This window comes from Salarias fasciatus, chromosome 9, assembly GCF_902148845.1.
Source record: "Salarias fasciatus chromosome 9, fSalaFa1.1, whole genome shotgun sequence".
NCBI lineage: Eukaryota > Metazoa > Chordata > Actinopteri > Blenniiformes > Blenniidae > Salarias > Salarias fasciatus.
Genome location: NC_043753.1, coordinates 7732785 through 7759567, shown reverse-complemented (window position 1 = coordinate 7759567; position 26783 = coordinate 7732785). Strand labels below are relative to the sequence as shown.

General features: G+C 42.9%; 1 protein-coding gene across 2 annotated transcripts in view; it reads right to left on the bottom strand.

The window, feature by feature from the left end:
* LOC115394511 (dipeptidyl aminopeptidase-like protein 6) overlaps positions 1-24024 on the bottom strand; it is a 191574-nt gene extending 167550 nt beyond the window's left edge. Inside the window, exon 1 of one of the 2 annotated variants that reach the window (XM_030099837.1) lies at positions 23821-24024. In XM_030099837.1, the coding sequence (XP_029955697.1) occupies positions 23821-23991 (171 nt within the window). In that variant the 5' untranslated portion in view covers positions 23992-24024. Of the gene's footprint in view, positions 1-3016; positions 3730-23820 lie in introns of those variants that run through there. The other variant, XM_030099838.1, reaches the window with a different exon arrangement.
* Between the last annotated feature and the right edge of the window lie 2759 nt (positions 24025-26783).

Sequence of the window (26783 nt, the reverse complement as noted above, 5' to 3'; positions counted from 1 at the left end):
ATTATGTGTATTGTGAATGTATAGAAATGTCCACAAAACCGATTGTACCCTGGAGAGTCTAAACGTGCTGCAGATGGTGTACTCCAAAGGAAATCATGCCTACAGCTTCTTCTTCTCTGCAGTCCATCGATCTGCCTTCTAATATCCAGTCACCTGGGCATTGAGGACGGTAATATATGCTGCAGCGTCAGTAAGTTTCCCAGAGCCTTCACTCTTCTTTCAGCTCTTTGTCTCTAATAACTCCTGGACTAAATTCTCTTCTTCTCCCTTGCTAAACAATCCTCTAGTATGAACCATCAGCTCTTTAGTACTGGCCGGGTTTCATGGTGGATCAATCGGAGATCAGATTTTCTTTGTTTTGTGGGGGTTACCATGGCTGCCTGCTGCGTCTGGGAACAAGCTTCTGGAGACTGGTGAGAGTGAACCCAATGGGAGGAGCTGAGACATCTAAATGCTGTGCAGGGCAGTGGGGGAGGTGGTGAACTAGACGGTGATTTGTCCCCCCGATCAACCGCAGTCACATCACACAGAGGCATCAGCGAGACATATATTGATCACATGAAAATGCACTGGGATATTTTTCGTTGTTTTTGTAAAACACTTAATACCCGTTTACACGAGAGCACTTCAAGTGAAAAAGAATTTGCTTTTCAGAAGAGTTTCGTCATATCTGACAGAAATGCTGAAAATGAGGGCAGCAAAGAGTACAATACATTATAACCATTAACAATGGAGAGTAAACAGACATTTCCATAGACAGATGACTAACTTGGATTCCGAGTTACTATCAACTCTAAATCTATCTACCAAGTCCCAGGAGAATATGGGCTGGGAGTCTTGCCACTCTGAAGGCAAACGTTATGATCTTTCTACTGGCACGTTTGCTGAAGAACAGTTTACTATGGTTATGGTGTGCATTCTGTCATGCACGGTAGCTGTAATGCCCAGTTTAGGAACATGTTTTGGTCTCTATCGCTAGTTTCTACAACCGTGACGTTTTGACCAGGCTCTGATTTTCACATAAATCATCTGTTGATTTTATACTATGAGTTAAAATTTTGCATAAATTGCCCTATCACAGCGCTTCCTCTGTCCACGTGATGTGTTCATGTGACAGGCTGGCCCAATCACATTTACATCTAGTTTCAAATGTTTAATACGGAGACATCCTGCTGGACTCGCTCAAATCTTCATAACAGGATTTCAGAACACTATGGGTGACGTCACGAAAGGTCCATCCAATGTATTTACCTTCAATTTACACGGATACAGAGTCGGAGACTTTTCAAGAAGTTACATTTTCAGTGTCTTTGAGCACCATTGTCATGCAAAAAAAACTGCCAAAACACAGCAAGAGTTTTCCATTTTCACTTGAAAAGGTTGTCAAGTAAGTGGGTCTTCAGGCCATGTTGGGCTCACTTCAATCCAGACTCAAACCACGAAATCTCTCACTGTGAGACAAGAGTGCTAACCACTACACAACCATGCAGCCAAAGAATACATATCGACATTGTGAGGGATTGATAAAAACAGCATGAGCTGATATTGTTCCTACGGAAAGCAATAAAAGATACAATATAAGTATTTTCCTTCTATGCTTTGAAACTCAGCATCCTTCTATATTTTCTTTCTCTACAATCTGTTACTAAACCTTCATGAAGAAAGAAAGCAGCACATCCAAAATGGACTTTAAGCATCTTTATGAAAAGGATAAACGTGCAGGATATCAATTCTTGAACAGACGACTGACATCATTATCTGTCGATACCGGCTTCACTTTGCACATAAAATTGTATTTTGGGGTGAAAATAAAGAAAGCTATTGATTTGGTGTTGAGTTTTTCCCTCGGCATGCATAAATCAGCTGGTTGTGAGGGTGTGTGTGCATTTCTAATTCATAAGATTTAAAAAAAAAAAAAACTTTCCTCTTCAAATGAAGAAATGCGAGCATCTAAAAGGCACTAAAGAGGTCTGAGCTGAAGTGCTGCACCTGTTGTCCGTGCAGACCCGTCCTGATTGACACTCAGCAGAGTAGAGTCAAGTGAGGTGGAGCACTACATAGTGCAAATCAAATAGTGGAGAGTAAAGGTCGACAGTGTGAGATGGGGAGAGTTTAGCTTGTGCACACCGAGAGCGATGGCGATTAAAGCGGAGGGAAAGCTCCCGGGTGTTGGAAAAGAGGCGAGATTGATGCAGGCTGGGAGGAAAAGAAAGCAAAGCAAGGGAGATGATGGGGATCGAGACACAGTGCAGATTCACGTGGAGATTTGACTCCGGCTGGATGAGTTACTCAGCCTGAATGCAGCAGGAGAACGCTGTCTTTAAAGCCATCGTCCTGGGGGAATGCAATATTGACCGACTCAGGCAGGTGCCGAACACCCTGTGTTGCTTTTTTTTTGGTCCAACCTCCAGACACGATGCAGTTTCATTAGGTTCTCACCTCTCCTGGGATAACCTTTTAAAAAGATGGACACACTTGCAGGCTGGCTTCTCTCTGAGGAGAGCTTGATCTGGTTGAGACTTTTCAGGAAGGCAGCTTTTCAAAGGGAGCAGAAGTTGGTCTTTTACAGGCTCATTAGGCTGATTTGCTGGGAGCGATAAGGACAAGTCTTAATCAGCGAGCTGGGATGGTTCTCCAGACAACAGTAAAGCTCTGTGCCGGGGATTTCATTGGTATTTAAAGAACATTTTCCGCAGTGATCTTTCTCTGGAGTGACCTATCTTTTACCCTTTCGAATGATGCAGAAAAGATGAAGATATAAAGCAAAGCCAAGCGTGCATCTCTTTAAATCCTTTTAGAGCTGCAGCATGCAAGCAAACAAATGTTTTTTGTTTTTTTTTTTTCCAATTGTTCCAAAAGCTGACTCTCCAATCGATCTTTAAAAGAAGAAGCTATTTTACAGTATTGCACTTTATATTGTCTAACAGAGTACAAGCTCCTCACACTGCATGCAGAATCTGTCTCTTAGCCAGCACACAGACAGAGGTGTCTGTCAGTGGGGTGGAATCGGACTCACCCTCCAGAATCTCTTGGCCGTCTCCACCCTGGAGGGCTTCCTGTGAAGGCCCAGCGGCGTCGCCAGCGGATGGTCGAACATCATCGTGAAGCCGCCACGGGTAAGCTAGTTAGCTTCTCGCTTGCCTCCCCGAACCCGCCGCTGGCCGTGAGTACCAGAGAGCGCTCCAGCTGCTCCTCCAGCGAGCCGCCGTCTGCCTCCGCGGCCCCGCAGCCTTTTCCATTTACGGAGCAGCTGCCACACCCAGAGCCATTACACTGTGTACTTCCCAGCAATCGCATACAAACAAAAACAACTCCCCAGTCCCTCTGTCTCCAAACCCTGCTGCATGGCCCACACATTAACGGGCCCCTAATGGAGGCCAGAGATAGTCGCGGCCAAGATTAGCTTTTCCCTTTCAGCTCGGAGGCAGCCAACGCCAGGAGACTCTTCATAAACACCGACTCAACTTCTGGAATTTTTATGACGCCCACCCTTATCAGAGGAACGGTACAATTAGAGGGCTTAAGCTAATGAGCAGGAGGAGTTGTGGAGGAGATACAGATGCAGCGGGAGTGTGGAGAGGGGGGCCAACGGGGGTAATTCAACACCTCTGGATGAGACGCCACTGAGGGAACAATCAGTGCTAAACTGTTTATTCAGCCATTAGGGCAACAGCAGAGTGGTGCACAGACAGGTAAGAGGCTGATTTGACATCATGAGCCTGCAGATGGGAGCCATAGAGGCCAGGGGTGATGGTGTGAAGCTGTGCAGATGTAGCAACAGTGTGGAATTGTGTTTTTACCCCCCTTTATTCTGCAGGTTTAAAATGTGTCATTTTTCCTGTGGCATCAAGAACTACAGCACCTGTTTTTAGAAGTGCTGAAAGAAGTCCAGGGCAGCAATGGAATCTCTGGCCTCATGATTTCAAGGTGTAGAACATATTTTGAAACCTCTGCATCCAGATGATGAGCCCACACAGCAACATGTCCCCACTTGTAGAAACACTTAATCATGAGCATCAAAGTCTCCCCCCACAGTCTCATTCACATCACCTGCCCACACATATAAACATTTAAAATAATATTACTTATTATTAAGGACTGACATGATAAATGGGGAGAGCCAAGCTCGTAATAATTCAGTTTGATTTGCTCCACCAGCCCATTAGGCCAATTCAGACAAAAGAAATAAAGCGCGCTCTCATCGGTTTAAAATCCTTCCACACACATTTAAAAATGTTGAATTCTGCCTATAACGTGAAAATAGTCACAGAAATATGTGGTTTTTATTCCTGCTTGTGCAGGCAACAAATTCTCTCCAAAATTATGCCACAAAACAATTTATGCAAAACATGGCCTGTGGAGCTTAGCAGCATTCATACCGAGAGGCACAATAAATGCAAAACAGCAAAGACGGAACATTAAGAAATATATGACAGAATGACAACCTTTTGCAAAACACAGCCTGTAATTCATAATAAGCTTGTTTGCTAAATTGACTCAGTCAGGATTACAACCTGGAATCCGGAGCTTCACAAACCTCTGCTTACCAAACAGGCTCAAGTGTTGCAACAGCTGGGATTAGCCTGTGTAAAACAGCCGAATCCCACGCAGGCATAACGGACGTTTTATACATGACGGACAAAGGTTTGCTAAAAGCTTTGTTTTGGTGGCTGGTTTGGAGTCTGAACGGTGAAAGTTGATAATACAGAGCTCCTGTTTCACCTTCAGTGGAACCTTTCAGTTCGGATACATAACTTCTGCTGAGCGGAAGCCACAATTACGGGATAATGGCTCATTGAATTTACCCTCGCTGTCTGGAGGCAGTTGCTTTAAGGCCACCGCCTCGTATATCTCCGAGCTTCTGAAATGTCGTTAAATAGCAGCGGCGAGAGAGTCATCCAACAAACTCAGTGTTGTCAAAGCAAGGCTGACCCTACAGCCAATGACTTTCCGAGCTGCTTTACCGTCTCAGACACATCGCCAGTCATCTCAATCATTCTGTTTTTGTCTTCACCTTACGTTAAGAGACATCCATTCATCACCTAAAGGCCGCTTTAGTTCAATTCAGAGTCACCAGTTAACCCAACAAGCAGGGGTGTTGATTGTGGATAGATGTCAATGGAAACCCGATCATGCACAGGGAAAACATGCAAATGACATATAGTATCGTTGAATTCATTGAATGACTGAAACGAAGAGCAAGGTTGAACCACTGACATGAAGTGTGGAGGTCGAGTTGAATCATGATCGTAATCTCAAAATCAGCATCTCCATCTTGGCAAAACCTCAGGAAAAAGAGCTTCATCGTCTTGCTTTCATATGAAAAAACGAATCTAAACTCCTTTTTGTTGATGTCTCCTCAGTGTGCGCTGCCTTTGCTGTACCATTAGGAAACCACCAGAGGAAACAAGTGAACTGTGCTTAATGCATTGGAAAAGAGAAACTTTCACACCCATTGGAATACAACTTTCTCTCCAGAGAGGATTTACTGAAACCATTTCTGCGCTTTCCAAAGAGCTTCTTTGGAAGCAGCCTGCACAGGTATTTGGGTGGAAAAAGAAAGATAACAGGATCAAAGAGAAATCCACGAAACAAAAGCTAATACGGGAAAAAAAAAAGAGGAAGAGGATTCAACTGAGAAAGTGTGAGCAGCTCTTTTTTTTTCCCACCGACAGAAGCTTCCTCTCTGTCTTCTTCATACTGACGTGCAGCACGTTACAGTATTTATCAGCAGTGTGTTTAATTCAGACTTGGTCCGACCGCCGCTGCATCCCGGTCCGAGGCCTTCGCCGGTTGTACGGTGACAGATAAACCGAGCACGCCGCATTCTGCTTCTCCTGTACGGCTGACAGCCCTCGAAATGGATTACTAATGGATCAGACGGAGCCAAAAAGACAAACCACCGCGCAGAGGGGAGCGCCGGGGGAGGCCGCTACCTGTCTGTTTGACAAGAGAGCGAGAGGAAATAAAGACCGGGGCTTAGCGAGGGCGAGGGAAGAGGACGGGATGAGAGAGGGGGACGAACACAGACGGGAAGAGGAAGGAAAATGACTGTGAAACCACGGGAAAGTGACACTTCTGAAACGGTCCAGCGAGCGCTCAGCTTGGCGGCCCTCAGGGAGAAACATCCACTGGGAGAGGGAAGAGGTATTGGTGTGTTTTAGCTTTCACGCTGATACAAAAAAAAAAAAAAAAAAAACCCTCAGTTCAGTCATGCTGCCGATGTGAGAGCAGCACTGCAGCACTCAGAGCAGCCCGATTGTCTCATCTGTACTCAGAGCGCTGAGAGAGCCACAGTTCTCGAGTGAAAAACCGAAAGCTTCTGCGAAGGAGAGCATGCGATCACTGCCTCCACCGGTACGCGGCTTCACGCAGTGTGTCGGTTTGCGGATTGTGCGCCCGTCACACAGGAGCGTCAGCAGCGTAATGATCCTGCAGACCCGGGCCGCACAGAGCTCATTTCCAAATCCTCATCCCCCCCCCGCGACGCCCGCGGTGCCGTGCAGACCGGATGCTGCCGCCTGCTAATAACCGTCTCATTTGGCTTGAATCCTCGAAGGTGAAGGATTTGAATGTAATGTCAGGCCACTAATCTGACCTTTTCAGAGCACTGCCCCCTTAGCGCTTTTTATTTCTTTCATAATGTTGCTCATCTGGCATGATCACCGCATGGGAAAACTTTTACATAACTGCAAGAAATCAATACAAATACACTATTTCATATTATTTTGATTGGTGTTTTTAACCTTGCAGGCAAAACTGGGTTTGAACATGACAAAAAAAAAACAAACCAAACTTTTCGCCTAGTTTACTGTCATTATTCTGTTGATGTTTACTGGCAATAAAGTTTCCAGAGGGGACCTTTCTTCCAAGTGACTTTTTCTCTCCTTGGTTGTGCAATCAAGGACGCTCTGACATTCAGTGTGTGAGACCTGGCTGCTAACAAGCATTGTGACGAGCGTTCGTGCACACTTTTGTAAGCCTGAACACTAATAATACACACACAAGGACAGTGTTGTGAAAACAAGCTTTTACACAAGAAAAAAAAAAAAAGTTCCAGGAAGGCCAACAAAAGCAGAAATTACATTTTATTATCGTAGGAGGCCAATAAACAGAAATGTTTCTCAGAGGCTTTTTTTTAGGGGTCCTATTATAGATGACTATAAAGACTGCCAGAGGCTGAATCCACATAGTTTAATAGTGTTTCTGGAACTTTCACTTTTTTTTTTTAATTTAATCCTTGTTGGGTTCAAAGATGATTAACAAATATATGCAACAGCAAGCTTACATTTCAGACAGAGTGAAAAAAAAACTTAAGTGTTTAACGTATATTAAACATTTTAGTAATTTTCGTTCACACAGTTATGGAAACAACACTTCAGACCCTTTAAACGTGAAGTTACAAGTGAAAATGTATTTTCGTTTTTTTTGTTTCAGAAAGGCTTTGTGGTTACACTGCAACAGTTTGAAAACGGCGTCTGTTCGCATAGAAACAGCACAAATGCTTTAAAAGATGTAGTGAGCATGCCAGGCCACCAGTTGGCACCGTTGATCTTTGAGAATGTGCACTCTGATTAAAATTTCAAATCCACTGCTTCCTTTAATGTTGAACCTATTGTTTTATTTCAATTACCGTTTCTACCGAATTGTCGATCGACTTAATATTACACATAAAAGGTAAATATGAGCCAGATGGTGTCTGGAAGACGTTACGGTGGAAAGCTGCCAAGGTTTCTGCGTTCGAATCAACATTTTTATAGCGTCCTCCTTTAAAATGCATTCATTCCCGTGTTGCTCTGCTCATACAGACTGCATATCACAGGCGCATCTTTTGCTCGAGCATCCAAAAGCCCTTCTGGAAAATGAACTCATTTCACAATACAGTCGACGATCCCATCAAATTATTTTCTATTTCTATTGTTCGAATAGAGGCAGTCTTTTTTTTGGTGTGTATTTTTCAATGCCACTGTTACCACATACATCTCCGCAGCCACAGAAAAGCAATATTCTAGCGTGGGGAGGAAAAAAAACATGTTATTTTTTCTTTTTTTTTTTTTTCCTGCTCCCTTCGGTTCATATCTGAGAGCAATTCTTCACAGGTGCATTTACTGCGGGCCGAGTCACGGCTTCAAAATGTCTTGTAATGGCTGTATGGATTCAAAACAAACACGCACACACACACACACACACACACACACACACACACACACACAAAAAAAAAAGAAGTCGGTGAGGTTATTTGTTAGCGAGTGTGAGTCACAGCGCGCGCCCTCGCCGTCCCTCATGCCTCGAGCACGAGGCGACATGAGTTCAGCGCCTGACGGCGAGGAACAGATCACTCCTGTGAGAGAGGCCGGGAGCTCATCATCAAGTTGTTATATTAATAGCTGTTCAAAGGCAGCCGGCAGCCACAAGATGAAACATCTCAGGAAGAAAAAAAAAAAAAAGAAAAAGAAAAAAAATCCATTTTTGATAAGAAGCCATAAAAGTGCTTGATCTATGACTGGGATGAATGTGAAACAAAGTTGCTGTTTGTTTGCAGCAGCCTTGAAATGGTTGATGGCGTGTACCTTCTGCTTCATGGCGTCGCAGGAAAATTACTCACACTCCAAAATACTGATACAATATGTGCAAGCTAATAGGAGATGATTAACGCCCAGCGGAACTAATTAAAGGTGAATCAGATGTCATTTTGTGTTAAAACGAAGCTGCTTATGTTGGGTGAACGGCATGGCTAGAATCACATGGCGAGGTATGAAAAGTTAAACTAAGGCAACGTTTACACCACTACGTTTTTTTGTTGTACCTCTGCTCCATTGTAACACACAGCTTTAAGCCATTGTGTCTGGGATTTTGATGCTGACTTGTTGAATTAGGAGAGACATCCATAGACGAGGAGGATCAGGAGCCACAAACACTGAAGTAAAGGAAGAAAAAGCTGCTTCAGGACAAACCACAGACAGTCCTGCGCTCTAATCTGTGTATAAAGGCATGAGGAGAAGTTCTCCCTCTCAGACAGGCTGCCTCGTTCATCCTACTAGCAGATCTGCCAGTTGGGTGTGTGTGTGTGTGTGTGTGTGTGTGTGTGGCGTACCTGCCTCAGGGACTGCTGCACCAGCATATTCTGTAATGACTGCACTGATGTTTGTTGCTTTCTGCTTCTGGTTGTTGTTTGCTGTCTGTTCTCCTCTGGATTGATATTGATGACTTTTATATTCTTTCTTTAAAAATACATGCTGAGCAGTGAGGCTACAAGTAAAGGAAAAAAAAACAACATCTCACTTCTGTGGAAATGGAGTCTACTGTGATAATAAATAAGTGACACTGATTATGATGGTTTTCAGTCACGTCAGGTTATACATTTGCAATTAAAATATGACGGAAAAACATTGAAATACTTAGGATTAATGAGGTCAAAATCATCGTGTGTTCCAGTGAGAACATTGTATTATTGTGTGATTAAAGATTCTATAATATCAAACCTCACTGAACCCTAAATTAACTCTAAACTCACACCGTCTCACACAGAGTAGTAACATTTAGTTCAGTGCCAGACATGATGATGTTAAACACATAATCACTGTTAGATTCCAGAGGAAATAAATCTAATTGTCTGTGCTGGCTGGATTTCTTTACTTTTAAAGATAGGGTAAAGTTTTTTTTTTCTTTTTGTTCTTTCAAGCCTGTGGTTTTCCAACCTGTTCCGACTTGTAATTAAATAATGTCAATTTAGTACTTTTATCAAACCTCCATTGCAAATAAATTATATTCAGGACTAAAAATATGCTTTTCAAGAAAATAAATACATGTTTTACCACTTGTGCATTGAAATTCTGCACAAACAACACCATTTCTCCAAGTGTATGCAGATGATATAACCTACATCTTTAAGAGTTACTGCTCCTTCCTGATACAAAACGCTTCAAAGTGATTAGTTATGCTTCATTTAAAAGCACTAATCATAGATTTCATAAGTGTGGGGAGCATCTGCAGGCTTGTAATTATTTCTATATTCATACCAATTCATAACATAAAGGTTTCTATGTTTAAATCAAAATATGTGTGGTCAAGGGGATTCATTTTCCTAGGGTGAAAGTATCAATTGTACTCAATTAATGCGACAATTATATATAAAGAACAGGTATTTCATATGGACACTGAACACGAGAATCGTATAGTTGTGTATTTCATATTGAGAAAAGCATGAAGCCCGGTCACTGACAGTCAAGACTAACAAAGCTTCCCAAGGCAAAATCAAGACCAGAGGATCTAAAATAAGACCAAGACCTTGTGGGGCCAAGGCCGAATCAAAACTAAAACCAGAGCGTCCAAGGCCAAGACCTTTACGGTGCTGCTCGCAAGTCAAGACCAAGACCAAGGAAAGGCCTTTCTCCATTTCTGCAACACTAAAAACAAAAGGTATTACGCCGTGTGTTTCAAGTTCTGCAGGTTTAAGGTCATAATCACACAGTTTAAAAAAGCCCTGGATTAGAATATCTGCTTCTAAATTCACAGTTTCTAACAGATTTGACAAGAAAAGGCTGTTTATTTATCTGGAGTGAACATGCTCTTGCTTAATGTACAAGGTTATCTGAGTGAATCCTTCTCTTTAACCGTGAAAGAAAAGGGAAAATTAATTGGGCGTTGGAAACTTCACCGCCTCACTCTCGACGCACAATTCCTCACGCCGGCGCTGAGCGAATGTTTTCCGTCAGTCAGCTTTAAGGATGTGGAGTGTAATCACTCGAGGTAACGATGCTCTCCTGAAAGAGGCTACTAAATAAAATAAAAAAAACACACCTCAAACGGAGTGAAACCTCCCAGTTCAAGCCGAGTACAAACATAGCTGGAGGCAAACCGCTAAAGCAGCTCCGCTTTCACCTCACCCGGCATAACAAGGCTGAAAACACAGACGTCGGAGTCGATGCGACTCGGGCTGCGGACGCCAGGCGGTGCGGCTCGTGTAATGTTACGCTCGAGTTGGCCGACGCCATTCGACGGGACGCCGGGTCAGGAAAGGCGAGCGATGGGAAGTGGACAAAAGGAAATAGATCAGTGGGAGGTGGGGGGGACTCGGTCTATTCAGGTTGGAGGAGGAGAAAGAAAAAGCAATTGCAGTTTGTAAAGGCGACCGAGGAAAAGGGCAAACATCTATAAACGAAGACAGGATCAGGTTAGTGAAGAAATAAATGTGTTAACGAAGACTGCATGTATGAGTTTAATCTCTGCAGCTCAGCGTCGCCTCAGCGGGCGGAGGGGGGGAAGCGTCTGATCGAGCGGTGGAGGTTTTACTTCTGGGCCCGAGCAACACTCAGCCTTGAGGCGTTGACTGTTATTTCATGTTCTCACTCACAGTAAAAAAATAAATTTCAGCTTGAAAATCACCGTGTGCGTCGTCATTAGTCCGATTTGAATGTTTACCAGAGTGAAAATGGGAGAAAACGGAAGGAGGTGAAAGGTGGAGGACAGTAATATTGCTGCTGGAAATACAAATTACGAGGGTTAGTAGACTGAAAGCTGTAATCTTGCTTATCGCTGCACACCAGATCAATAAATAAATAAACCCAGAGATAGAAATTTCACAGTGATACTTGATTTTTTTTTTTGCAATATATATGCAGGTGCAATTTGCTGAGAGAGACCAGAGGGATGGACTTTCTTTCGGTCTGTGTATCCTTCCAGGTTCTGTTTTTTTTTTTTTTTAACCTCAGAGGGATATAAAATGTGTCTCTGCCTCGTGATTAAAGGAAGGGTGTTAAACATGTGGCCATGGGCCAAAACCGGACTGGAACAAGGTTCAATCCTCCCCAGGATACAACTGTGCTACCTTAGTTTCAGAGGAGCATTTGCATGAAAGCAATATAGTGAGTTGGAGTTTGTAAAAAGAAAGAAAAAAAGAAAAAAAAAAAAGGCACTTAAAGCTGCAAAATGCTTCAAATGGAAGAAATTGGTTTTTGAACACCTCACTACATTATGTACCAGGTTTTTAATGGAAAAGAGCTGAAACTGCACTTACAGAACTTTAACAACTGGAAATGGTTCTTCACAAGCAGCTACATTCTAATTGAGCGAATCCCACAAAAGGAAATAATACAAACCTCTCCAATCGGTGGTGTTATTGCTGCAGAGCACAAGAGCTCAAAACTACAACACCAGGCAACGATCACATGGATGAATCTCGTAGAGCATCCGGTTTCCCTCCTCTCAGACGCTCAGCAGTGACAGTTAAAATCCTTTCCTGTCTGCATGAGCTCAACATTTAGTTTCTTCCCACATCAATAATGCACGACCGCGCTCGTCTGCGATCGCGGCCGGCGGCCGCGGGCCTGCCATGTTCCTCTCAGAGCCGCCCGGCAATCAGAAGAGAGGCGGTGCCACTTCCTATTCCCGGGCCCACCTCTGAACCACGTGAGCGTTCCCACATCAGACGTGTCGGAGCGCCCTCTGAGATTTCTGCGGTTAAAAGGCAGAAGAAAAACCTGGCAAGACGAGCTCCGACCGGAAAAGCAAAGTTTGGAAGAGACAAGAGGAAGGAAAGTGAGCTGATGCGGAAGCCTGTAGGTCTGCCACCAGAAATTACAGCGAGCAAGGAAAGTCTGCCCTCTGCGGAGTGTCTGCTGGAATCATGCTTTCATCAGACACATATGAAGCATTTCACCCTCGCCTCAAACCGAGAAGGCCTGAGCACCGCAGCAGCTCTCACTCCGACTGCCTGCAAACCTTCCCTTTCACTCTCGCTGCTAATTAACACGATAAAATAAGAAGCGCCAAATTATTCATGATTGCATGACTAATTCCTCTTAAAGAATGGTTTCAACTTGAGTTTAAAGTGGTTCAAATCAGCAAATAGCTGGAGTTTTACTGCTAGAGAATTAAATAGGTTAATTTTTCCTCCTTGTGGAGTCATTTCTACTTGTATCCGTTTGGAATGTGGTCAGGATGAACGTCTTGACTTTCATTTGCAGGAAGCTTAAAGCGGAATATTCAAGGCGATCCTGAGTCCCGCGACTTTGGAGCGACCTTCCTGATTCTGGGCCAACAGATCCACCAGCTTCCTTTAAATCACCTTTATGGACTTACTTTTAATGTCCCTTTATTGTCCCCTTTTACTGGTTTCAGTGTCTTAATCGTATTTACGAGTGCTTATCATTTATGTAATTACTTATTTATGCTGTATATAGTTTGGTGTTTGGGTGGTTTTTTTTATGGCTTTCTCACTGCTGGGGAGCCATTTGGGATAAAAGCAGCAGGCGAGGGGCGGATCTGATGGACGGCTGCTGAGACTGACTTTAGTTTTTACTTCCAAAGTAACGAGCACATGTCAGCAAAACAGTTTGTGCTGGACGAGCCGTTAATAAGAAAATGCTTGATGCAGAAAACCCAAGACACTCTGGAGGAAAACATTGTTTTTATTGTCCATTTACTGAGCATGAGCACAAGAACTATTTCTAACATGTTCCTTCAGATTTAATTGTCTGCCTGGCCTGAAAACCTACAAAAAAAAAAAAAAAAAAATACCCAGAAGGCATATTTAGTTGTCTAAACTGTTACTTTTAATAAATATCATTAGTACAAACTCAGTCAGTGATTTTCTTTCTAACCTTGTTTTTTTAATGAGAAAACAAAACCACTTAGTATTTTGTATTATTTTTTTTTTTTGTTTTTCCAATAAAAAAATATTCTTTTTCATATCAAACAATTGACGTTTTCCATCAGGCAGCTGTGAAACCAGCCCCTCATCCAGTCCAATACTGATTTCTAAGAATTTATTCCTCTGAATACGTTTCAGCAACCCACATCTGAGGAGTAATCCTCACAGACTGACACTGATCCACACACAGGTGAAAAGTCATTAAAGACCCCAGACACGGTTTCACTTGATTCTCTTCTTCTTCTTCGTCTCTCATCATCCGCGGAGTTTTTGTGCTTCTGTCTCTAAAGCTGGATGTGACATGAGCTCGTCTCTCTGAACACATTTCCACTGTCTGTGGATCCTGAAACATTAACATGATCAGAACAAGTTTGGAGTATTTTCATCCATGAATTATTACATTAATATGGCTTCGCTTTTGTTGGGTTTTGCAGAGTCAAGCAGCATCGTGCTGCTGAGATACATTAAAGAGTGAAGTGATTGTTTCAAGTAGGAGGAAGATGCTTCACCCGTTTCAAAATATGAAAGAAGAGAAGCTCTTTAACCTGCCTCATGTTATTAAAATAATTGTAATAATTTCCTGGCATTTGACTGCAAACGTAGTGCATTATAGGTATATATTAGGATTATTCAAAACAAAAAAAAAAAGCACTTACTGAATGCGTAAATGTAGCGTTTGCAGAGTAAAGCACTTAACCAGTGATCAGACAGTCCAGCCGTACACAGCAGACCTCTGCTCTGATCCTCTCCACAGCGACCGGCAGGGTCACATCCTTCCTTTTATTGTCTTTCAGAAGCACCATTCATCTTTTATCACATAATGTGCTTTTCAATTATCCGGCCCTGGTTCTGATCAAGAGTCTCCGTCTCTCCGCTGCCTTTAAGGCAGAGCGCTGCGTCCCGTCTCGTCCGCCGCCGTCCCTTCCTCCCCGTCTCTGCTCCTTCCTTTCATCATCCCTCATCCTCTGTATCATTGATTTAACCTGGCTCTGTGCGGCGGCCCCTCCGGTCCCTCAGACCCGGCTTCAGAAGTGACACACTTCGCTCTGAGACAGGAGGAGGACAGCCTCTAGTGGCCGAGCCCCGGCACTTCAGCTCATGATTTATCATCACAAACGCTCAGAGATATTGACATATGAGCACTTAAATTAGGATTTCAATGGACCTTAAAGACCACCACAATTAAATAACCTGCAGGACGCCTTTGCCGCTTCCCTGGAGCTCAATATATTTGACAGTTAACTTTGATTTACTGCAATATGTTGGAACTTACAGGAGTATTATGTGTCAGACTTGAAGCCATTCATTAAGTTTGAAGGGGTTCAGGCCTCCGTGGTTCACTGGGTGGTGGTGTTAAATCACTTCGGCGCCACTGTGTGGACTTTCTTTTGCCTGGGAGTTGCATCCCCAGGCTGATGCTTTGACTTTCTAACAGGCCAAACCAATGCTGCAAAACAGTGATTACTTTATAAATAGTAGAGTCAGAATGTTTAAAACATCACTCAGTTTTGGCGTCTACATGAAAAGTGCATCATCGTGGATCTTTTGTGGTGAAAAACTGGTGAATGAAGTTTGAACCGCGCTGGCAGAAGAGACACCAGACCACTAAAACACCCCGAGACAGTGTGTAAACCCAAAGAGTTCCTCCTCTGAGGAAAGAAACTCCATGTTCTATATCAGAACACAGAAACTACATGTTAAACAGTGTATTATGAGGTGTCTTCAACCTATTTTTGCTTGCCTTGCTGCACAAGGAGACTTATTGATGCACTGGTCGTTGATGTGTCACATAAATGAAAAATCTGATTTTTAAAAATCTCATTTCCTCTTGAACAATTTTTTTCTTTCAATAAAGCCTAAACTTATCCAAATAAAATTCTGAATACATCAAGCCTTCTGCAACACTATGTAGTGACCAAGTGCTTCAGCCACTGGCCGCCTCCTGCCATTCCTGTCAGTGACCCAAGACACCATCTTGTGGTACAAACTGGTATTGCAAGTGAAAGTGAAAGGTTGAATCATTTCACAAAACACCAACAGCACATTAAAAAACAGTTTTTGGAATGGCATCAGCACTGTTTATGTATTTATCTTGATTATGTTATCATCATTTCAGTGATTATTTCAGATTATACCGATTTAAGTTCAAGATTTATATTCAAATCTCGGACGGACACACTGGCCAACTTCCAAAACAAGTTGATATTTTACCTTTAAGCCAAACACATCTCCATTCACACACACCTGCAGGAAAAAAACATGCATGGATAAATTTAGACTTTGCAAACTCATACTGTCACTCGAGCATCTTTTCTGGCAAATGAGAGTCTCCGACGACAGAGAAGTCATTTGTTGAAGATGAAACTTGACACCAGCGTCACCCTTATGTAAATCATCTGCGTGTTGTTTGCCCGACGACGGCTCCACATCGCCGCCGCTTCCTCCCTAATCTTAGAAATACTGCATCCGGTCATAAATAATGACTAAATCAGCACTCCTGTTTTCTGACCCATAAAAGTGAAACACAGTGCAGCTCTTAAGGCTGGCGCTCGTTTGTTTGTGCGTGCAGCTATGTGCACGTGTCAGAGAGATGGATGGAGAAAGAGGGAGGGAGAGTTCTGCTTTTTTCCCCTCCGTCCTCCTTCCCTGTTGCATACCTCCTCCCCACAGAGGGAAGAGGCCGGATATGAATTCATTTTACGCCGAGATGAAGTTATTAATGCCCACCATCTGTTATCGTCAGCTTGCTGCCAGACGAGCAGCGGCGACACGAAGAGGGATGCAGCACCGGTTGGAGAGTTGCACACGTCAACAGTGAGACACTCGACGCCACCTTGGCGCTGATGAATGGCACCTTTTTTTTTTTTTTTTTTTTAAACCCTTTCCTTTTGTCGACAGAACAGCGGTTTCCACATTTCTAGAAAGGACAATTATCGAGTTTACCTGATAAGAGAAAGAGCAGAAATGTTGCTCAGCCTTTATACAAGCTAACCATGCACCGATATCGATCGGCGTGGGGTCCAAGCTGCACAGAATTCTCCTCCTAGTCACAGATTTTCGATATAACTCGGTGAGTATCTGCAGTGTCAGCAGCAGGTGTGACTGATACACTCATCAACAGCAAACCGGAGTGTGCATGGCATCGCATATGGAGCATGAATTAGGCTTAATAGCATTCATTCATATCGGTACTCAGTGTCGGCAAGCGTCTAAAGGTCAAAACTTGTAGTTTAAAACGTGGCATTTGGTGCATCCCTAATAAAAACTCTCTTTATTTTTGGCAGCCTTGAAGTTCAGTCAGGACACGTTTGATCCTGCCCTGCAAATCCCCTCAGTGGGGATTATCTCATGCTGTTGGCCTCCCTATGTGCATTTTTAATCACACTTGGAGATTTAAAAAGGAAATCCGGTGTAATAGCAGGTGTTTTTTGACCCGTTTTGGTTCCCGGAGGGGGGTTCCACACGTTTCTGCCTTTTTCGTGCGATCCTTCCAGCTGTTTTCGTGCTTTCCTATATATTATAGATACATGCACAGGCGGGCGCCTCATTTATATACGACAACTTTTCCACATTAAAACCCACTTCTGCCCGCTCACGTGACCTCTGGAGCCTGAGCCTGATTGGTCCCGGAACCGGGTTGCCGGTGCAGCCACATACAGCCTCCACATGATTTGATTAGCGAGAGCTTCCCCATGATAAATAAACCATACCGCCGTTTTAAACCCCGCTGGCTGCATAATTCATCACCGGGGAAAATGGTGCACATGCGAGTGTGTCGTGTTTGATCAACATGAGGCGTCGGAGGATTTGTCGATGAAGGAGAAATTAGCTGGGTGAGAAATCAGAGCTGGGGGTCAAAAGGGGGCTCGTCGCCGAGACGTTTCGGCTCCGGCAGCAATCAGGAAAACGTAACTCGACGAGAGGGTACGATTAGAACCGCTGTTCTCTCATTAGCCCAGACGGTTTGTTCCATCGCTCCTTTTCCCTTTCTCTTAGATGCTGAAGTAATCTCCAAAACACTTCGAAGCACTCCCAGTCACAGATCTCCAGACGCCAGCCTCAATCGAATCCGCAGGCTGATGACTCCATCCTTCCGCTGCCGTCATTGATCACTCACTATTTACCAATCAACACGAAATAAGGCAAAACTCCGGCAAAACGCCGCTGCTGTGATTAGACTGAATTAGGCGAAGGAGCAGTTCATTATTCCGAGCTAATTAAGACCATTTCAGAGGGAAAAGAAGACAAACACGCGTTCACCTGGCTTCCACTCGGCCTAAGCTGCTTATGTGAGGTTTTCTCCTCATTCAATTAACCGCAGTCGAGAACGGCACTTTCTGCCTCCTGCAGCAGAACTAAAGCCTGGAAAGAACCACAAATGCGAAAAAGGAATGGGTGGTTGGATGTCTTCAGCACAGCTCGGAATCCTTTTTTTTTTTTTTTTTGGTACACTCATTTAAAATCCCTATTTTTCATCGTCCTTCACAACAGCAGTTCAAAGTTAAGTTGAACCTCAATTTAAGCCCCTTTTGTGCATTTCTATTCAACGAGAAGAGAGAATTGCTATTGTTTATTCACAATGAATCCTGCTGTTAACAATAGGTGTTGTAAAATGTCATCCTCCACTTGTCTTCATCATAAAAGAGTCAGACACTACAACCATAGATGTTCAGTCTTTATCCTCCTATTGTCACATTGTGTATCCTGTTGAAATTTAGACAATGTGGAGAAACAGCAACAACACACAACACAGATTGGCAATAAATGAACTAAGGGGAGCTGGGAACACAGACAGCCAAACCAGACCAAAACCAGTCCACCAGAGGTTCCAATCAGGTCGCAAAACCACTAAGCAAATTGGAAAAAAATCAAGGAAAATCTGAACGTTTAAAACAAAAATACAAAAAAACAGAGCAGTGGACACAACACAACTCTGAGACCCAAAATTGGTGATGCTGCCATGAAAGAAAGCTATCTTGATGCGATCAAACTACCCTCAAAGCCATGCTGTCAGGGTGAGTATGGATTTTTTTTTGTTTTTTTACATTGCACTGTATTTTACTCCAAAAAATATCATTAAAATTGGCTTCATGTTGAGACTGTTGTCATTTTTGTTCATTGTTAGTGTCCATCTACTCGCACATGTGTAGTGCCATGGTGGTCGGGCCCAGCAGCAGCAGCAGCATTTCAGGAAAGAGGTGTTTTCCTGCGTTGACATGTCAACAGGTTCAGAGAGTTTTCAAAAAATTGTCTTTCCCCTCCATTTAAACGAAGTGGGAGGGTTTCAAAAAGTTCCACCTCTCTAGCCATTTTTACAAAGTTGCTTTTTCAGAGGCTCTGAGCACCGCTGCCGAGTCACTGGAAAACGTTGTTGGCCTTTCACACAATTGCATTTGATTCTGAATGGAATATGTTTTGATTTTTGTTTTAACGAATTCAATGAATTTTCAAATCAGAACTTTTTGTTTCGATCATGTTCACATTAGTTTTATCCTCCGGGACCTGTGGTTTCCATTCTGAAAGTAATTTTTCCTGTGATTGCAGACACAGACCATAATCACCACAGCTACAAATTAACTCTGACAGAATAACTGGAATCTAATATCATCCTATCAGACATCTTGGTCTGTGCTTCCAGTCATATAACAAGTTACTGATCAGTGTTTGCTCTCAGCATGAAGAGCCCACAAAGAGGAATTAGCCCCCCTCAAATAGACAATGCATTTAGAACGAGTCATTATTGCTTTTGTTTGGCGTGAGCTTGTCTCCGACTCCACCGTGGGAGAAAATCCTTCTCTGTCAATACGTTCGATAGTGATCTCGGTCTCAAATCCTTCATGTGACGAGTTAAACAGCTCGTCACGTTTAAATCAGACGTGTTTCCGCCCCTCGGAAGCGCTCACTCTGCACGTCTGCATTATCTACGGATGCACTGGGTGTTTGGATTAATGTGGAAGTGTTGAAGTGCGTTTCACAGGAGTCTTATCTGTACTTTTTATTTGTTGAATACGAATTTTAGGAGTTTAATGGTCAGATTAGGTTTTGACCTTGACCTGCGGAAATATGCAAGCTTCAGTCAGATATCCCCTCCAACAGCATTCAAACCCACAGAAACAGACAAGAAGCTAAAATTGAGCCGTACTTTCACCATGGAAGCTCCCTGTGGTCCCATCACACAGTCCCACAGTTTTTTTTAACAGTCTCTTAACTCATCTTGCTTTCTAATGGCTTTGCTCCTGCACTCTGCACTAAGTAAACAGCACACTAAGAACCTATTTACACGAGAATATTTTCAAGTGAAAACACAACTTTTCTGAAATGCTGCTCCTGCTATGTTTTTGTGTAATGCACGCACACATACACACACTCCTCCCTCTTCTAGCTTTATATTTCTGTCTGCACTACAAACACACACACGCAAAAGAAGATATTTTTCTGGGTTTGGATTATGAGGCACCCGAGGCCTGAAATGCCCTTTTAATAAGCTGGTCAATATCAGATTCAGGTTTTATGATAACACAAATATTAATGATAAAGAACAGCGGGGAAAGAAGGTGATATACAGTATATCCTAGAACATGCTTTATGTCTTTTTCCACTGTATCAGCAGATATAGAGGTTATTTTGGTGTATAATAGGACCCTGAATAAACCATGGGAGTCATTTTTTACCTCAATGGGCAGATTAAATTCACAGTATCTTGCTACATTATGTTGTGGCTCGCCTTTATTTGTAATATTTGTTTTTTTTTTTTTTTTATAGCCCTCAGAAGGCCTTTTTCTACAGTAACACAAAAACTGCCAATAATGCTGTTTTAATCCCACAGAGACGTTATTGGTCCCTTTGAGCACAGAGGCACTGAAGAACCGAGCAGAAACAGACCAATTCAAAGTTCTCTGCCTGTTTAAAACCCATACAGACAAATGAATGACTTAAATTTTGCCTATTGACACTTTTTGTATTAAACACCCTTTTTCAAGTTCATCTATATAATGAAGGCAGTACTGTTTACGTCAAATTTGTCCACATTTTGTTCAGAACCACAGCTACAGTTTCACTACTTGTAGTAGCAAACACTGGATTTTCTTTCCGGCTCTTTCACTGTATTGAAAGTCGAACTTCTGTAGTAACAGCAGCACAGAAGTGCTGTGTCAGACTGAAAAGAGAAAGTTTAGGAGAGGCAGATCGGGGCTGTGCGCCGACGCCGGCGGGAGGCCGAGTCATTGGATGAGCCCATACATCCCAGAGGGCTCCGGTTCTCATCCACACAGTGGGATGTAAATGTCACCTCCATCAGATTCACTCATTAAGGCCACGCCGCTGGCGTCAAGCCAAAGCCTGGATTGACATTAAAAGTGAGCCCTTGGAAAGACTTGGATTGGAGCTGCAACACGGCTACGGCTTACAGATGAACTTTATGTGCGTACGAAGCGGCGCTGCTCGGCGCCACTGAAAACGCAACTTCGTTGAAAGAGGCTCCCAGAGTAAACAGCAGGACGAAAGACTTCACTGTCACATCCCCTCAACCTTCCTCTTCGGCTCAGAATCCCCCCCACCACACTCTCAGCTTGATGACTATGGACTCCGCATCACTGTTCGCATCGATTTCAGATCATGTTGGAGTTCTCTGCACCAACAAACACAAAGACAGGAGCCGCCAGTCAATAAATCAAGCTCATGTTATATTCATGCACACCTCAGCCAGTGTTTTATCTCCTGTACTTTAACACCCGGAGATGCAAGTGTGCAGCTGCTGCCACACAGAAAATACTGTATTTTTCAAAAAAACAGAAAAGCATGATCTGGATGCAGATGAAACAAAGTTCAGACAGAGGAGCTGCACTAAAAGTTCTTCAATCTGAAGTTTCGTAGTTGAAATAAAACTGAGGGAAAGGTAGAAATGAACGCCCGGTAGCTTTTTCGTCAGTAAAAATATAAACCAGTTTGTCAACAGAAAACAGCCAAACATTTTACGGTTCTCTGCCTTCAGTCCAAGGGAGCCGCTGCCACGTTTGGTCGCTCCATAAATGGATTATTATGAAGGGGTCACAGAAGCATGACAGCTCAAACATGCAGGGGAGCAGCTCTGGGAGACAATTCAGGTTTTATTTGAAGGCTTATTCCACTTTTCAGAGCAGACAATCCCCAATTAGGAATCATTATATGGATTTTTCAACAGAGTGGGTTGTCCTGCAATTCCGAAGTTGGCAGCTTGATTCCCCATCTACAGCTGGCAACGTTTTCAAGTTAAAATGAAAAACTTTCAGTGGGGTGTGGGGCGTCAGCTTACACAACAATAGTGTTTGGAGCCACTGAAAACGCAACTTTGAGGAAACTTTTTAGACCGTGTCTCCTTCTAGACGGCAGAAACACGGCTACTTCTCATGCATACATGACTGTAGTAAATAGATCTTCTGCACATGCTCGGTAGATTAACAACAAAAAGTTTTCCTCCAGAGTGTCATGACACCGAGTCCATATCCTCCTGGAACTTAATAGTTTTATAGTTGAGTCTTCTGGAAAAGCAATCCAACTTGGCCATCAGAATGTACGTGTACTCGCTATTGTAAAATTCCTCAGCAGAGCATGAAACCTCACAAAGGACAGCTCACACCCCGGCTTCCATTTGTTTGACCGGTTGTGATCTCAAAAGCACCACAAGTGTAATAAAACAAAAACAAGGAGACTCAAAACAGTCTCTTTACCAAAGCCATATAACCACCCCTCATTCAGATTCACACACATTCTGCACATCACAACCTATCAGCCAAAGACTCTGAGGCAACTGTGAAACCTATTGCACTAGTCCTTGTTATACTGCACAGCGACTTTTCCCTGCATCGCATGATTTATCTATGTTATGTTTGTTCTCTTGCACTGTGAAAAGGAGTGGTTATCTAATTTCAATAAACATGTAAAATTACAATAAAGGCAATTCTATTAAATTCTATTCAATTACAGCACATTGTTCTCCATGTGGAAGTATGAGTGGTTTCATTCCAAAAACAACCAACAGCCCCCAGTGGCCCTAATGCTCAGTTTTCACTCCGTTACTGTATATGAGCAAAACTTTGTACTCGTTACCTGGTCAATTCTGCATTGCTGGATTGGTTGGTTGTGATATCTTTGCCCTGTGCTGTTTAAAAAGTGGTGATGTATAATTGAAGACACTCCATTGGGTGGGAGTGTTGAGTCAACTCCCTGCATGTCTGTTTGCTAATAAATAACCAACGTTTTTTTTTTTTTTTTTTGCTATAAATTTTAAAAAAACATCTTTAAATAATTAGGAAATAAGTTTTTTTTTTCCTGGTCTGAGATTTGGTATAAATTTGAGTGAATTGACAAAACACTATTATTGGGTATCACTAGTATGTTTGGCTGACAATGCCTTTCCAGTTTTTTTTTTTTTTTTTTTTTTTTTTTTTTTTTTTTTGACACATGGGTTTAATGTCTGACAAAACTCACACCTTAAACACTGCCATTCTGATAACGTTGAATAATCTGTGGAATCTAAACCGTTGTCGCTGTATTTCTCAATGCGCCTCTTGGCTTTCCCGTTTCAGCACCATGGACAGCGCCACCCGCCTCCCTCTTTTATGCGCTGGAGCAAACACGGATTCAAATCCCGGCACTGTAAAGGGCTCAAGAGGTATTTGCACTTGTAAAAAAGAAAAGCCGTTCCACTAATAAATCATTCAGAGAGGTAAACAAACCTAATTTGGGAGCCACGCTGAGCTGTTTACATTGCAACCTGACAGCTTTTGGGTTCAACAGGCAAGGTGGGGATTTCAGAAAACACTTAATGAGCAGAAAGAAGAAAAAAAAAACACTCCAGATAAATAGCGGAGGCAGAATCAGTGGGAATCAAGCAATCATGACTGGATGATCGGTGTGTTGTAGACTCGGTGTGTCGGGATGTTTACTGAGTGACCAGGCGGCGCCGCTGCGCGTAAATCACCGTTCAGAGGACGCGGCTGACGCGTCATTTACTGACAGAGGAAGCAGCCAATTGAGGCCGTGACGCACAAGTTTGACAAGTTTTTTTTTCCCCCCTTTTTGCCTATAGATGTTTGCGTTGTGATTACAAGAAACACAGAAACATGCATACACACACGATTCTATCCACGCGTCGCGTAACCGGACGTGTGAAGGTGATGAGAGTTTCTTACATCCTCGTCCTCGCAGCGGCTCCGGTGCGGACGCTGAAGCCCGGCAAGGCGGCTCTCCGCCGGCCTCTCCCCCTCCGCACCCTGCCCGAGGAGGTGGCTCGCCTCTGGAGGGTTGGGAAAGGACGTGTTTGTGTTGATCTTCCCGCTGAATCTCTGATACAAAGACGCCATATCTTGTGAGGATTGAAAAAAAAAATGAATAAATAAAAACTTGTCTCGGGCTTTTCTCTCGATCGATAATTTGAGGGAGGGGAAAAAAGGTCGAAAAAACTTCAATGAGGTCAATCAGCCATAGCGATTCGAGCAAATCCTCGCAGGCTGTGTTCAGGATGCACAGCACGTACTTTCAGGCTCTCCGGTCACTCGTTCGCTCGGATCTTGTGCAGCGGATCAGTTGTGTTCACTTTCCCGACGGGATGCGTAAAACGTGCCGGTAAAAGAGACTGGATCAAGCAGCCGGGTCCGGACAGACGGAAGAAGCAGCCCAGGCTCGGTTTGTTACCCTCCTCTTTCCCTCCCCGGGAAAAGTGACCGCTAATAAAAAAAGAAAAAAACGCTCAGCGACTATAAAGGTCCTCCAAGTGCGCGCGGAGCGCATCCGGTGCGCAAAACAGCCGCGACGCGCGTATACAGCAACCAAAATCAGGCGAGAAATCACAGATCAGCCCTCCAAACTTATCATGACTTAGCACATAAAGTCAGTTCAAGTATGAGTTTGTCATCTGTGCCCCATTTGGATCCGTGCACGAGTCATCCGGAGAGCAAGAGCGCCCCCACGTGGAGGGAGAAGTTGACAAGCATGGGACATTTTTTTTTTTTTTTATGGAGACAGGTTTTGATAGCCCATAAAATAAGAAGATTAATCTGCCTGACATCACTGCGTGAGATTTTCCAGAATTTTAATCCGCCAGCTCTTTTTTTTTTTCCTCTCTGGTGTTTTATGTGACAGGATACAAGTGATTGTCACTTGTTTTCCATTTCATTTTTTTCCTCCAATAATTCCACTAATAATACAAATAACTGGACCAAGAAAGGTTTAAATGACAAGGAGCCAGGTGCATGTATTTTTTTTTTAACACAGATCGTTCTGTTTAACCACCTTTATGGAGACCTGAACCTATGTAAGCATTGATATATGTACAACATTTAATAATCTGACACTTGAGAGTAATTAATTTATGAAACAGTGATGAGAATGCCTGGAGAGTGCAAGAAAAGCAGCACTCAAATCTAATGGTCTGGTGAGGAATTTCAATAAAGCACTGATTTGTCACATGTGCGAAGCCTTTTTATGACAAATGATCTATTTATCTTAACAGCTGCAGATTGGTGACGAAAAAGCATAAATACAACCACTGAGACACTATATGCATGCTAAAGCAATTCAATTTACTATTTAAATCCCAAAAAATAACGACAAAAATGTAAAAAGGTTTTTTTTTTTTTTTTTGTCAGTCACTGCATTACAACACATCATTGGGTGACAATTTATAAGTGCAATGGCTCCAAAATCTGTCCTCTGATTGGATTTCATCTCATCTCACAGGAGACAGAACTCCTCCCTATGTGGACCCAGCAGGCAGAGCATGCTGGGATTTCTGACTCAGAGTCAGAAATGCAGAGAAACTGAACGGAACTCTCATAATTCACAAGTTATTTGGACTAAACTTCTTGGAAAGGAAGCGGGAGGGAAACGCAAACATCCCGCTTTCATACATCCCCCAGACTACCTACAGCAAAAACAGCTCACATCTGCTCAGATTTACTTCCTTTTTTTTTTTTTTTTTTTAATTACGGTGACTTCCTAAAGAGATTAGAAACACACTGCATGACTGGATTACTTGGCTCCAAACTTGTAGACACACACACACACTGCTGCTCTGCAAAAATGTTTTACCATCGATTTCCAGGAGAGACTTCGTAAAAAGGCAGACAGGAGGAGGCTTCCATGTGTTTCAACCCATCTGATACCATCTCAGACTCTGGCACAAGACCCAGAAACAAAATTCAATTTTTAGCCACTGTAGTGATGCGATTATGGAGGAAACAGACTTTGTAGCAAGATCTGTCAAACCGCAGTTTGTCCTGAGGGCACGGATGCAACGTTTGCAGAGAAAATCATGCAAATGATTTAAGGTCAAGTGGGATGTCTGGATTTATTCTGACTTTATGGTTGTAGAATTTTGTTCCTTTTTCCCAATAAAACTTCAGGGTTCAATGTTTCTGTTGTTTTCTTACATGTTGCAAATCCTCTGAGCCACGACCATGACTACAGCTGCAAAGATCAGTTCTTCTATTTATTGGTTTTGTTTTAATATTTGATAAACAGGGGTGTCAAACTCATTTTAGTTCAGGGACCACATGCAGTCCAATTCCATAGTGAGAGGGTCAGATCAATAAAACAGTGCAATAGCAACCTTTATATTTAAATTTCATAAAATGTTCTGTGTTGTGATGCAGCGTATCAGTGATGAACATGTTGATATTTCTGTATTTCTGGGCTTTCTGTATGACCCCTGGTTTGTACACTGACTCAAATAACTAATTTTAGAAGCATATTCTGACATTTTTTTCTTTAATAAGTTAACAACAGTGTGCCACAACAAAGAAATAGTTTATATCTTAAGGTTTTTTCTGGCACTGTTTTACCAGTCAGGCCCACTCAAGATGAAAATGGGTTGAAAAAAATTACTAAAATGTGTCTGACACCTTTGATGTAAACTAGAACAAACAATAAAAGAAACATTTATTAAAAAAAAAAAAAAAAAAACACCTCCTGGATATATGTTCCACCATCCACTTCTGAGTCTTTGTCTCAGTGGATGATCATACATTATGGAGAGAATATTGTTTGACCTCTGCTGCTGGATGAGCAGGAAGCACAGCGAGCCGACAGCAGAGGGCAGACCTGCTTTAATCCCAGACTTCTGCCAGGCTGATTGCAACACTCTGGGAACTTCCAC